The 14,286-nt window shown below is 53.2% G+C and overlaps 1 protein-coding gene across 9 annotated transcripts in view; it reads left to right on the forward strand.

Annotated features, from left to right (window-relative positions):
• Positions 1 to 7,179, forward strand: part of LOC123354020 (ras-related protein Rab-3C-like) — a 35,795-nt gene extending 28,616 nt beyond the window's left edge. For 6 of the 9 annotated variants that reach the window (XM_044995627.1, XM_044995623.1, XM_044995625.1 and 3 more), the window contains 2 exons: positions 5,943 to 6,170; positions 7,064 to 7,179. In XM_044995627.1, the coding sequence (XP_044851562.1) occupies positions 5,943 to 6,170; positions 7,064 to 7,108 (273 nt within the window). In that variant the 3' untranslated portion in view covers positions 7,109 to 7,179. Of the gene's footprint in view, positions 1 to 162; positions 231 to 657; positions 726 to 4,981; positions 5,088 to 5,942; positions 6,171 to 7,063 lie in introns of those variants that run through there. The other 3 variants (XM_044995631.1, XM_044995630.1, XM_044995629.1) reach the window with 3 other exon arrangements.
• Positions 7,180 to 14,286: the final 7,107 nt, after the last annotated feature.

The raw sequence follows: 14,286 nt of genomic DNA on the forward strand, positions 1-14,286 counted from the left end.
CAGACAGCAAGACAAAAAGCTGGGAGAGCCTGACAAAGTGAGCTCTCTGAGTGGAAACACCTTACCCCCCATTTTGGAGAAGAGTTTAGAAAGTTGAGATACAAGATAAAGGTGCTATGTATTGGTAGGGGGATAAAATAGACTACACATGGGTGTTTACAAGCAAGAAAGCCTCAACGTGGTCTGTGTTTGCAGAAGATGTGGGGGTGCAACACCCCTCTCTGTCACAGGTGGGGGCTCATCAGGGATTTCCCTGTTATCTATGCAAATGGAGAGCCTGCTGGAGAAGCCGGGGTAGAGGTTTGGCAGTCTGGGTGATGGAGGGAACACACTGAAATGGGTGGTGAAGCAGCAAAGAGAAGTATAGAACAGGGGTTCTCAACCTTTCTGTTTCTGAGCCTCCTCTCACCTCAACAAGCTATAAATACTCCATGGCCCAGTCCCAGGCCTCTGCCCTGCCAGGCATCAGAGTTTGGGGCTCCTGGCTGTAGATGTTAACTCCACAGGGTGCAGCAGCTCGGGGCTTTAGTGCAGGTGCTGGGCCTCAGGGCTCCAGCCTGGCTGGGCTCAGAGATTCAGCTTTCTGCCCTAAACCCCAGCTAGTGTACTGCCAGCCCTGCTTGGCAGACCCCCTAAAACCGGCCCGGTTGAGAACTGCTGGTGTAGAAGACCCCACAGACCTTCCAACAATCCCACCAGGCAGAAAAACAGCCTTTGCTTGCCTGGTAGGTTTAACAGCAAAAGAGCCTTCAGGAATTTATACGGGAACAAGCCCAGGTCTGGCAACAACTCCTCCAAAGTCTGGCGAGTCCTGTGACAGGAAATGGAAACCAGGCACAGGAGATCAGACTCTGTAAAATGGGACCTGTGAACAACCCTGATCTGGTTTTGGTTACTCTTAAAGGAGCAGCGGTGAGACCTCATAGGAACAGAACAATGTGGGCCTTTCGCCTGACACCCCATTTAACCGGGGAAGCACATATATGGCTCTTAGTGATTAGCAGGCAAGAGATTAGGACATGATTAAGGCAGCCATGCTGGATGAGGTGGGGCCTGTCCACAGAAAAGTACTGCCAGAAATGGAGAGTTGAAAGATGGATTGAGGGATTAGGCCTCTCTGCATTTGCATAGAAATTGAAAGATTGGGCCAGTCATTGGTAAGGCCAGATACTCAAACTGTGGGGGAGATCACGGACTGCATAATTCTGGAAGTTTCTCCAGAGTCTCCCTGACAATACCCGAGTATGGGTTATGTGGTGTCAGCCAGTTAATCTGGACCCCGCAGTTAAAGTTCCAGAGGAATTTGCAGAGACGGACATTCCCAGAGTGAGTCACTGGTTTAAGGGGCTAGATTTGAGAAGGACCAGAGAGCCTCCAGCTGGGATGGGCAGCAAGAAGAAGAGGAAGGAGCCTCAAGGAACTGTACTGGGAGCTGGGCCTACAGTGTGCTTCCGACATGGACGTGAAGGACAGCTAAAAAGAGACTGTCCTAAAATGGGCTGTGGGTTTGCACAGTTTTGTGGCTGGGACAAGACTCCCAGGCAGGGAAGAAAAAGGAAAGTACCTACCATATCGGTCTGGGTAGGGAGGAGCCACCAAAGGGACTAATGGACACAGCTTCATCCTGTTTGCTGATCCGGCAGGAGTTAGTGAAACCCCACTGGATACTTCCCAGAGGTAGGATCAAAACTGAATATGTACATGGGGACAATACATTCTGCCCAATGGCAGAGGTGACTCTGGAAATCAAGGGGAAGTTTAGGCAGAAACATGTAGGGATAGTGGATGGATTGCCCCACTGCCTTCTCCTGGGCATGGACTGGGATCCCTTTCTGACAGGGACACCAAGGCATGTGTGGAGGCCCAGGAGGGTGGAAATAAAACCTGCAGGGCCAGGTAAAGAGGAAATATATGTAAAGGGGCTGGAGGAACCTAGACACGAAAGTACAAGCCACAGAGAAGGTGAGGATGGAGAAGTCCCCTGAGAGACAAGAGGGTGGAGAAAGAAAACAAAAGTCAAGAGTAAAGGTGACTTAAGATCATCCATTGGGGTCAAGCAGTCATCAGAGCCCTTACCACCAGGATCTCAGGAGCAGGCATCCCTAGAACACTTTGGAGGGACTCAGAGCAGTCTGTGTTCATGGAAGAGGCTGGGGCACAGCATACTACCCCGTCACACAGAGGTACCTAAAACTGGCCTGCGCATGGGCCAACAGCATGAGCAGAATATACACTTGTGTCTGCAGCGCCAGAAATCACATAGCTTGGTACCCATCCATGGGAACAAATTCAAGTTTTGTGGACAAAACTTAGGCACCCATGCTTGAAAACCTGACTCACTGTGGCCACTGCATAAGATCAGCCTTACTGGGTCAGTCCAATGGTCCATCTAGTCCAGTATACTGGTCTTCCAACAGTGGTCAATGCCAGCTTCTTCAGAAGAAATGAACAGAACAGGGCAATCCTGAAGTGATCCAATCTCTGTTGTCCAGTCTCAGCTTTTGGTGGTCAGAGGCCTAGGGACACCCAGAGCTTGGGGTTGCATCTCTGATCATCTTGCCTAATAGCCACTGATGGACCTGTCCTCCATGAACTTATCTAATTCTTTTTTTAACCCAGTTATACTTTTGGCCTTCACACCGTCCCTTGGCAATGAGTTCCACAGATTGACCATGTGTTGTGTGAAGTCGTACTTCCTTATGTTTATTTTATACTCGCTGCCAATCCGTGAACAGAGTTTAGATCCTGGTTTCCTAGGAAAAGTCAGAGACATTATAAAACCAGGAAGTCTGTAATTTGAGCACCTTGTTGGCACGGAGTAAAGAAACACAACAATAATAGAAACTGTTGTGAGATTGGTGGGAAATGTACATTAATGGGCTACCAGAGCTGAAGTCCACTGATGACTCAGGAATCTGTTAGTGTTAACTGGTGAGGGGCACAGAGTGGGTGCCGAGGGGTCTGGTATGTACATTCTAGTTCACTAAAAGATTGCCATATGAGTCTCAAATAAATGCTCATGTCACCAATATCATTGTGAAACACATCTACAGATGCTGTGTAAAGAGCCACATCTATGCATTGAAAATTACATTCTTATGATCAGTGTCTAGGGACTAGTCACCAGGAAAGGTGAAAAAATGGTTTTCTTTCAGGCAAGAAATGTTTCTCCATCTGTTTGTTTACATGTAAATTAAGCATGTAGGGTTCACATTCGGTTCAGAAGGACTGTGAGAACTTCAAAGAAAGAAAAGTAACAGGAAGTAGACGGGGTAGGGACCCAATTTTGGGGTACACCTCAAAGGTTTGCGCTAGTATATTTGGGGGACAAAGAAGACACCCTGGCATCTTTCACTTAGGAAATAGATGGACAGCGAGAAGGACAGCGGGGCTTGGTTGAGAACGTTGGGTGAGAAACATCTTTAGACAGGAGGTTAACCTGTTGGTTAAGTTTAGTCTCTAGGAGCATGTTATGATTTCATTATACATGTAACCATTTTTGGCTTGCATTCTTACTCACTATCACTGGAATCTCTGTTCTTTGATCATCTCTGCTCTTGTTTTGGCCTTCACACCATCCCTAAGTAATAAAGTATAGAGTCTAAAGTAGAAGTAATAAACTGGTGTGTACTGTTCCATTGGGAACAGCAGGCCTGGTAATTCTGTGAGTGTTCAGTGGATAAAGGTCTGGACACTATACGGAATGGTCAGAAGACTCGGGGGTTGGTGTGTGCCTATCATTAACCTGTACAAAGAGACTGGGGTCTGAGGAGGCCTGGATGGCAGTGCTTGTTTTGCCAGAGCCTGGTCATTTTAGGGAACTAACCCACAGCAGACACAGACAAGATTTCTTCACTCTAAGAGCAGGCGATGGTAAAGTGCCTCATAACCTTGGGAACTCCTGGGGAGTGTCACACAACTCTATTGGAATTCTCTTTGTTTCTATCCCTTCCTTCTAATTACCGGCAAGGGTTGCCCTCAGTATATTGTCGGTCTTTTCGGAATATCCTCCGGCTGCTTATCACTGGCAAAGGCATCTTTTGTCCTAGGGTTCGGCTGACCTGCTGCAGGAGAACAGGAAACAGCTCTGGGAGCAGCTCCTGCACAGCTTTGCTCGACTGCAGTGCTGACACCACCTCAAAGATGGCACATGTTGCCTGAGAGGTAAATGACTCTTCTGGGCTGGGATCTCTGCCGATCACTGGGCATTGGCTGCTCCCAGAAAGGAGGAGGAGCTGGGATCCCCTCAAACACCCACAATCGGGGTCACAGGTCCTAGCTGGCCTGGGAGAGGAATGATCGCGGGGCTTTTCTTAGCCTTGTGGCTGGCTGGAAAGCAAGGCAGAATGGCTTGTTCAAAGTCACAGAGTAAAGTCCTTGGCAAAGCTGGGAATGAGACCCAGGAGTCCTGGCTCCCAGCCCCCCCCCAACTCTAACCACTAGACCCCACTCCCCTCCCAGAGCCAGAAGAGAACCCAGGAGTCCTGGCTCCCAGTCTGCCCTAACCACTAGACCTCCACTGCCCAGCCCTCTGCCTTGCTGATGCCTCCGCCAACAACACCCGGCAGGCCCAGAAAGATGCCGCCGACCAGAACTTCGACTACGTGTTCAAGCTGCTGATCATTGGGAACAGCAGCGCGGGGAAGACGTCCCGCAGGGTTTGAATTCTTCGAAGCCAGCGCCAAGGTCAACATCAACATAGAGCAGGTCTTTGAGCGCCTGGTGGCAGGAACCGCGCCGCCAGGCAGGAACCGTGCCCGGCCGAGGTCGGGGCCGGACCCGGCGGCTGGGCAGGAACCGTGCCGCCGGGCAGGAACCGCGCCGCCCGGCCGAGGTCGGGGGCCGGACCCGGCGGCCGGGCAAGAACCGCGCCGCCCGGCCGAGGTCGGGGGCCGGACCCGGCGGCCGGGCAGGAACCGCGCCGCCCGACTGAGGTCGGGGCCGGACCCGGCGGCCGGGCAGGAACCGCGCCGCCCGGCCGAGGTCGGGGGCCGGACCCGGCGGCTGGGCAGGAACCGAGCAGCAATGGGCTTTCTGTTGATGTACGACATCGCCTACCAGGATTCCTTCAACGCCGTGCAGGACTGGTAAGAGACCCCCTGTTCCCTTGCGTTGTACCATCAGAGCCAGTCGTGTCCAGGGCTGAGTGACGATACAGGCACTGGGGGCCCCTGAGTGTCACAGGGATTGAGGTCAAGATCTCCGTGGGGGAAAATTAGCTCTCTGACTGGTGCTGGTGGTGAAGAAAAGCTTGAGTCGAGCAAAACGGACGTCTGCCTGAGTCTGCCGAGAGCCTGAGCCCGTCCGCCTGAGAGGGGGCAGCTGCGCTGGGTGTAACTGATGCAGCCAAGCTGCCTGCGTCTGCAGAAAGCAAACTGTGTGTGTGAGTGGGGGAGGGAATATGGCCCCCTCAATCCCTCCTGCCCTGGGGAGGGCCCTGCCTCCATTGGAAACTCTTGATAAGGTTGCAGCGCTCATGTTCCTTCAAGACACGGCGTCGTTGGGAGGGGGCCCATCCGTAAAGACTCACTGGATTTTTAAGATCTTTTTTGGGGGCGCCCACAATCGGGGTCACAGGTCCTAGCTGGCCTGGGAGAGGAATGATCGCGGGGCTTTTCTTAGCCTTGTGGCTGGCTGGAAAGCAAGGCAGAATGGCTTGTTCAAAGTCACAGAGTAAAGTCCTTGGCAAAGCTGGGAATGAGACCCAGGAGTCCTGGCTCCCAGCCCCCCCAACTCTAACCACTAGACCCCACTCCCCTCCCAGAACTGGAGCTAGAACCCAGGAGTCCTGGCTCCCAGCCCTCCCAACTCTAACCACTAGCCCCCACTTCCCTCCCAGAGCCAGAAGAGAACCCAGGAGTCCTGGCTCCCAGTCTGCCCTAACCACTAGACCTCCACTGCCCACCCCTCTGCCTTGCTGATGCCCTCTCTCTGCCCCCCAGATGGCCTCCCCCAACAACACCCGGCAGGCCCAGAAAGATGCCGCCGACCAGAACTTCGACTACGTGTTCAAGCTGCTGATCACTGGGAACAGCAGCGTGGGGAAGACGTCCTTCCTGTTCCGCTACACCAACGACTCCTTCACCTCGGCCTTCGTCAGCACCGTGGGCATCGACTTCAAGGTCAAGGCGGTCTACAGGAACGAGAAGAGATTCAAGCTGCAGATCTGGGTGAGCGCTGGGGAGGGGAGGGAAGTGGGACCCTGGCGGGGAGGGAGGGAGGCCCTGGGGGATCCCAGCGGGACAGTTTATCTCTTGGGGGCGGGACTGTCTCTTTGTGCTGTGTTTTGTACAGCATCTAGCGCAATGGGGTCCTGGGCCATGGCTGGGATGCCCAATGTTACCGTAATACTGATAGTAGTTGATGAGGATAAGCCATGGCCCAGGCGGCCCCGTGCTTATCGATCAGGGGCCTCGGGCCAGAAGAGATCCAGCACCCTGTATGCTCTGGTGTCGGCACCAGACACTGGGAGGGGAGAGAGAGAGAGAGAGAGAGAGAGAGAGAGAGGCATCCAACCCACCCTGCTGCCCCTAGCAGGGCAATACTATACCGCAGGTGAATTCCTCCTGACCCCAAGCTGGGGATCGGCCTGTGCCCTGAAGCATGAGGGTTGATGGCCCTTTTCCTTTCAATCCTCGCCAGGTGCCGACCCTTCGGTCCCAGATTCCTGGGACTTCTGGCCCCACGCGGGGTGCACACCTTTCCCCAGCACCCTGGTCTGTACAGCCCCTCTGCAGCCAGCCCCCAGTCCTGAGCCACCACTGCCCAGGGGGCGGCGGTTTGGAGGCCTGGCAGTTGGAGAGGCTCTGCCTTGCATGGTGGGATGTTGGGCCAGCTCCGCACACGGGGAGTGGATCAGAACTTGGTGGCTTCCAGAACTTGTATCCAGCACATGGGTGTGAAATAGGCACACTTCCCCCCCACAGGGAGGGGGCTGTTACTGTAATCACTGGAGTGCTGCAACGCTTCCTTTTTAAAATTCAGTCACCAACACATGGTTTTTCTCCTCCTGTTCTTTCTCTTTCCCTCCTTTCCCCCGTTTCCTTCCCTCCCCTCCCCGCAGGGTTTGAATTCTTCGAAGCCAGCGCCAAGGTCAACATCAACGTAGAGCAGGTCTTTGAGCGCCTGGTGGCAGGAACCGCGCCGCCGGGCAGGAACCGTGCCCAGCCGAGGTCAGGGGCCGGACCCGGCGGCTGGGCAGGAACCGCGCCGCCCGGCCGAGGTCGGGGGCCGGACCCGGCAGCCGGGCAGGAACCGCGCTGCCCGGCCGAGGTCGCAGTTGGACCCTGGGGGCAGGAGGCGCGCCGCCCGACCCTGAGTCTCGCCACGACCTCGCCGAGCAGCGCGCCGCCTGAGACTTCCTCCTGCTGGCACCCCCACCCCCAGGCTCCAGCTCACCTGGGAGGCGGCAGGTTTGTATAATTTTTGCTGGGGCCCAGAATGGGTGTAATCTCCCTCTTTCCCTCCCCCCCCCCGCCCTGTAAGATGATTATATATATTTTATTAAATAGTGTAAAAATGGATTGGAAGCCATAAGCGTTTGTTTCTTTTTATTGCATAATATCACTATAATAAAAATTATTTAACTAAGAATATCAGTTATTAATACTCTTTTGAATATGGAAACGACCATACACTGCGCTGAAACTCCAACTGGAAGCAAGGTGAGTGGGGCTGCGGGGACCCTGGCTAGTAAGGGGCCAGCAGAGGGAACCCCAGAGCGGTGGCGGGCTGAGCAGCTCAACCTGCACCACATGCCATGAAAAATCAGCTTGCGGCCAACCCCTGTTCTAGAGTATCCCAGCATGCGCTTCCCAAAAGTCTGCACAGGGCACTGACTCTCCCTCCTCTCTGGCCTTTGTCTCTTTTCCAGGCATTAGGAGGCCACCTGATCTTTGTTCTCCAACACCTTCAGTTGGCACCTTGCAGGAGAGCGGCCCAGGCCATCAGCTGCCTGGAGACAGGGTGTCAGCCATTCTCTGTGCAGACAGCATCACACTGGCCCTCTAGGGCTTTACAACAATCACACCCCCTTATCCCACCATCTAGAGCCTTAAGAAATGCATTGGGGAAACTGAGGCACACAGACAGTATTCAGAGAAAACACCTGTATACGACCAGTTACATACTTTGAAGGGTGTAAAATAATCAAATATTGTGCTAAATACAATGATACTCCAAACTGACCACCAAATTTAAGTTGCATGTTTTTCCCCTCAGGTGAGGGTTCTGGGGTGGGGCTGGGGATGAGGGGTTCACAGTGCAGGAGCGTGCTCAGTGCTGGGGGTGCAGGCTTTGGGGTGAGGCAGGGCTGAGGATGAGGAACTTGGGGTGCAGACAGGCTGCCCCAGGGCTAGGGCCAGAGAGGACTGCCCATCACCACCACTGGCAGCAGCAAGCTCCAGGGGAGGGACCCCTCCTCTGCCCCCCTAGCCCCCACAGCACACTCACTCTGCACCACAATCACTGCACATGCTCCTAGGGCCCCTCAGGTCCAAAGACACTGAGCTGCACCTGCTTGTTCTTGACAAATCCATCTTGGTTCTTACTTATCACCTATTATCCTCTAGCTTTTAATAAATTGGTAGATTAATCATTTTTTTCCAGTATCTTTCTGGGTATTGAAGTTAGCCTGTCCCGTCTTTACTTCCCTGAGAACCATTTTTTGAAGTTTGTCCTTGTTATGAACCTGACCCACCCTCCATGAGTTCTGGAAGATTATCGCTAATGGTTCAGAGATTGCTTCAGCTAGTTTCTTAAGTACTCTAGAGTGAATTTCATCCGGCCCTGCAGAGTTGCAGAGATCTAACTTAGTAAATATTCTGTCTCTATTATTTCCCTATTCTGGCCAGTGTTCCTTCCCTCTCATTAAAATTAATCAGTGTGAAGTATCTGTTCACAACTAACCTTTTAAATCCTGCATTCAGTAAAACTGAAGAGGTGCTCATACTGAGTGGCTGGTTGCTAACATAATGGTCAAAGATGTCAGTGTCCTGGGGTTGTTAATGTGTCTTGCTGTAAGCAGTCATCTAAGGTGGTGGAGCTGTAATGCCGAAGTCACATTCTGAGCAGTAGCTCTTCTTAACAGAAGAACAGATCTTCATCCAGCTCACAGTGTGGCTCCCTATGGGTGAGTTGGTGATGTCCAAGTCTCAGCTGTGATTGTAGCTCTTGTCTGCAGCTGTCGTCTTGGAGACGCAGACAGAACATCAGTCCCGTTCCAGGTGGTGCCGTAGTAACAGGGTTAACACAGGAAGAAGATGGAAGAGGTGGCTAATGCCTATCCGTGCTTGACGGTGTCAGAGAGCGGGATGTGGATGATCAGGTCTAGTGGTCAGAGCAGGACCTGCAGCGAAAAAACAGAGCTGTGGGTCAGAGCCAGGGGCCAAATGCCAGCGCCAAGGGTCAGAGCCAGGGGCAGGAGCCAGGAGTCGGAACCCAGGGTCAGAATCGGGTTGGAGCTGATGTTGGAGATGAGGAATCGGAGCTGAGGGTCAGAACCAGGTTACCTGGGGAGGGACAAGGCAGGAGCAGGGCTGGACCAAGGCCGGAGCTACCATAGCTGTGGGCAAAAGCTTTGAGCAGCTACTGAACTGCCACTGCTGGGCTTAAGAGCCTCTCTGCTGACCCTTCCCACCAATCAGGCAGCTTGGTACAGGCTACCTGAGCTCGTTAGGTTGCCTGGAGACTGGCTCTGCTGCAGGCCCTGATTCCCGACAGATGGTCCTTGTTGATGGTCCCATATGGCAGGTGCTTCAAGGGAGGGACTCCTCAGGACTTGGGGCTCTCCAGTCCTCCCATCCTGGTGTCCATGAGCTCAAGGTGAAGAGGGACAAAGAAATACACGCAAGTTCTTCTTCGAGTGCTGTCCCTGTGGGTGCTCCACTCTAGGTGACGGTGCGTCCCGGCGCTGTCGATCGGAGATTTTCGGTAGCAGTGCCTGGTTGGGGCGCACGCACCCAGATGGTATCTCCCGTCTAGTTGGAATCTTCCTGAGTGCATGCGCCCCACACCCTCCTCAGTTCCTTCTCAACCGTCCTCGGCTGAAGACGGGACTCGGAGCAGTGCTGCCTTCTCTTCCCTGGTATCTATAGGAAACAGTAACAAAGAACATAGAAATAATTATTAATTACTTCCCAGTTGTTTCCCTTCCTTTAGTATAGTTACATAGTTAGCTACTTAGTTTAAAAAAAAATCACTTCAGACTTGTCTCTCACTGAGACACTCTCCCCTGCCATTTCTAATTTACAATGCCAGGGGCTTCAGGATTCAAGAGGTGTGTTTTCTGGCAGGACTCCATACCAAGTTTGGATGGGCACTCACATTGTGTGAAGTGCCTCGCGGAAGCCTACATCCCCGCAAAGTGCCTCCACTGTATGAGCCTCGAGTCGAGGGCTCGGCACGACAGAGACCTGCGGCTTGAAATACTTCTCATGGAGAAATCCCCGCAGCCGCTTTTGGAGATGGGGAAAGTTAAACCCACTCCCACATCCTCCCCAGCCAGATCGGAACCAGTGGGGAGCGTTGCTTCACCCTCCCTGGAGCGGAGGCAAGAAGCAGAGCAGTCTCATAGGAGAGACTCTAACAAGGGTAAGGGGTCTCCTGCGAGATCCCTACCCTCTGTGCTGACAGCGCCAAAGGTAGGCGCCTCAGCCCCAGGATCACGCCTCAACAACGGCTCCCACAGACCGTAGAGGCAGAAATTCAACCTCCCGGACACAGCAGGATTCCGCGGCACCAAGTGCCTCAGCGCTAAAAACAGCCACGAAGCCAGCTGTGCGCTCTGCCCCGGTGCCGACAAGGACGGTGGCACCGCAAGCCCCAGGGCTAAAACTAGCTGCGAAGCCGGCTGCGCGCTCTGCCCCGGTGCCGACAAGGACTGCGGCACCGCAAGCCCCAGGGCTAAAACTAGCCGCGAAGCCGGCTGCGCGCTCTGCCCCGGTGCCGACAAGGACGTTGGCACCGCAAGCATCAGGGCTAAAAATAGCCGCGAAGCTGGCTGCGCGCTCTGCCCCGGTGCCGACAAGGACGTCGGCACCGCAAGCCTCAGGGCTAAAAATAGCCGCGAAGCCGGCTGCGCGCTCTGCCCCGGTGCCGACAAGGACGTCGGCACCGCAAGCCTCAGGGCTAAAAATAGCCGCGAAGCTGGCTGCGCGCTCTGCCCCGGTGCCGACAAGGACGTCGGCACCGCAAGCCTCAGGGCTAAAAATAGCCGCGAAGCCGGCTACGCGCTCTGCCCCAGTGCCGACAAAGCCGTCGGCACCGCAAGCCTCAGGGCGGAAGAAAAAAAAAAAAGCCGTGGTTCCGACTGCGTGCTCTCCCCCGGTGCCAGGAGCAGCCTGGCACCAAGCCTGCCTTCTGCCCCTGCACCAGCAGAAGACCCCCTGCAGGGCACCTCCAACCCTGAACTGGCTGCCTTCACTGAGAGCAAACCTGATCTACAACGCAAGCAGAGTTCTCCGCACCTCCCCCCACTGGAGCCTTTTCCACCTCAGGCTAAGGTCCGCAGCCCCAGCCTCAGTTTCCCTACTTCGCTCCCTATAAATGAGGCACTCTTGGAACCAGATGATGCTCTCTGCAAACGCCAGGTTCTTTATTACCAACCTGCAGAAAAGCCGAACATAGATACTATGTTCCTGCTAAGGACGCTGACTTCCTATTTTCTCACAACTGAACTCTTTCATTATCGATGCAGTCGCACAAAGAACGAAACAGCCACAATATCAGTCCACCCCGCAAGACAAGGACCTTAAACGCAAGGTTTACATATCCTCCACTCTACAGTTCTGGATCGCAAACTACCTTGCACTCCTTGCCAGGCATGACTTTGATAACTACAATAAACTTTTGAATTCGCCTCTTACATTCCAGAGGGCAGGACAGCGGACTTTAAATCAATTCTGAGCGAGTGCCAATTGATTTCCAGAACAGCCCTACAAGCCTCTTTAGACACGACAGACACAGCAGCCCGTACAACTGCACCGGCTGTGGTTAGGTGCAGATCTTCATGGCTTTCTGCATCTGGCATCCCTAAAGACCTGCAGAACAGAGTGGAGGACCTCCCCTTTGATAAATATAAACTGTTTTCTTAAAAAAAATAAAATAAAATAAACACCTAATGAACTACTTCATACAATGAAAGATTCTAGAGCGACACTGCGCACCCTGGGCATTCACCCATCTCTTCCCAGGGGTCAACGATACCAACCCTACCTAAGACTACATACACAACAGTCTTATCGGCCTCAACACAAACCTTACCACGTAAATAGGAATCGCGCTAGACCCCCTAAGTGCAGACAAAATCAAGCTCAAGCAACCACTTCCCATCCATCTGGGAACAAACAACAATTTTAAAAGGTTGGTCCAGGGTCTGTGCGACCATTCCTTGATTCCACAGCCTATTTGCCCATTTCTCCACCGCCTCCAGAGTTTCCAACATGCCTGTCAGCAAATTACACAGGACCGCTGAGTCCTCGAGATAGTTCAGTCCGGTTACTCTATCCCATTCATATCCTATCCTCCTCCCCTTCCCCGTCCCTCTTCAGGGACCCCTCTTATGAGCACCTGCTTCGCGCAGAAGTGGCTTACCTTCTACACATAGGCGCAGTGGAGTCTGTGCCGATGCAACATCCAGGGAAAGATTTCTACTCCCATTACTTCCTGACCCAGAAAAAGACTCGGGCTGGAGGCCTATACTAGACTTACGCCAACTGAACAAATTCGCGAGGATACAAAAATTCAAAATGGTCACACTGGGCACATTAATTCCTGCACTGGATCAAGGGGACTGGTTTACAGCCCTCGACCCACAGTACGTCTCTTTTCATATATCAATTCATCCAGCTCACAGACGCTTTCTAAGCTTCACAATTGGTCATGACCATTTCCAATACAGAGTTCTTCCTTTCGGCCTCTCCACAGCGCCGGGAGTCTTTTCCTAAACTCTAGCTGTGCTTGTGGCTCACCTCCACAAACATGGGGTCACGCTGTTCCCCTACCTGGACGATTGCCTCATCAAGGGCAACTCCTATGGCGAGACACTCCAAGCTACTCTTTCACTATCGCCCTCTTTCACAGCCTAGGCCTCCAAATAAACGCCCAAAAATCCACCCTGACACCTACACAACAGATTGAGTTTCTTGGAGCTCATCTCAACTCAATCCAGAGCAGAGCCTTGCTCTCATATCACAGATTCCTCGCTATCACGCAGCTCAAACGCACGCTCTCTATTCATCCAAGGACACAGGCAAAACTCTGCCTACAGCTCCTTGGTCATATGGCAGCCACCACCTTCATAGTCCAGTACGCCAGGCTGCACATGAGATGTCTTCAGGGCTGGCTCAATTCCAATTTCAAACCCAACAGACACACCTTAGGGATGCGGTTAACTCCGCCTCCCAACGTTCTAGCTTCCCTACAGTGGTGGACAAGACCAGAGAACCCCTGCACTAAGGTTTCATTCCAGAACTGATCCCCAGCACTCGTGCTCACCACGGACGCTTCCCTAATTGGTTGCGGAGCGCATTTAGGGGGACACAGGGCACAAGGCCAGTGGTCTGCATCAGAGTCGCACCTACACATAAATCTCTTATTGCTCAGAGCTGTGAGATGAGCGTGCCTTCATTTTCTTCCCCTCATAAAGAACAAATACCTGCGAGTCTTAACAGACAACATAGCATGTATGTACTACATCAACAGACAAGGGGGAGCACGCTCACATTCTCTTTGCATGGAAGCCATCCGCCTATGGAATTGGTGTATATAACGTCAAATACAGATCACCGCTTCCTACCTGCCAGACTACCACAACACTATTGCCGACGCACTCGGCAGGCACTTCTCGACGGAACACGAATGGGAACTGCACCCCACAATACTTCAACAGCTCTTTTCCCTCTGGGGCACCCCGTCAGTAGACCTCTTTGCCACAATCCAGAACCGAAAATGTCCCCAGTTTTGCTCCAGAGTGGGACTCGGAACTGCATCCCCAGGAGACGCATTCCTCATCCCGTGGAACAGCTCTCTCCTGTACGCCTTCCACCAATCCCTCTGCTACACCGGGTTCTTCGGAAGATTGTGGACCACAAGGATCGGGTCATACTTATTGCCCCGGCTTGGCTGAGACAGACGTGGTATCCCTACCTACTCTGCATGCCCTCCCGTCACCCACAGGCTCTCCCCAACAGGCCAGATCTCCTTTTCCAGAACAATAGACTGGCTCTTTACCCTGAGTTCCTCAAGCTCCACCTCACAGCGTGGTTCCTTCATGGTTCCAAACCCATG

The sequence above is a fragment of the Mauremys mutica genome, chromosome 20 (assembly GCF_020497125.1).
Source record: "Mauremys mutica isolate MM-2020 ecotype Southern chromosome 20, ASM2049712v1, whole genome shotgun sequence".
Lineage (NCBI taxonomy): Eukaryota > Metazoa > Chordata > Testudines > Geoemydidae > Mauremys > Mauremys mutica.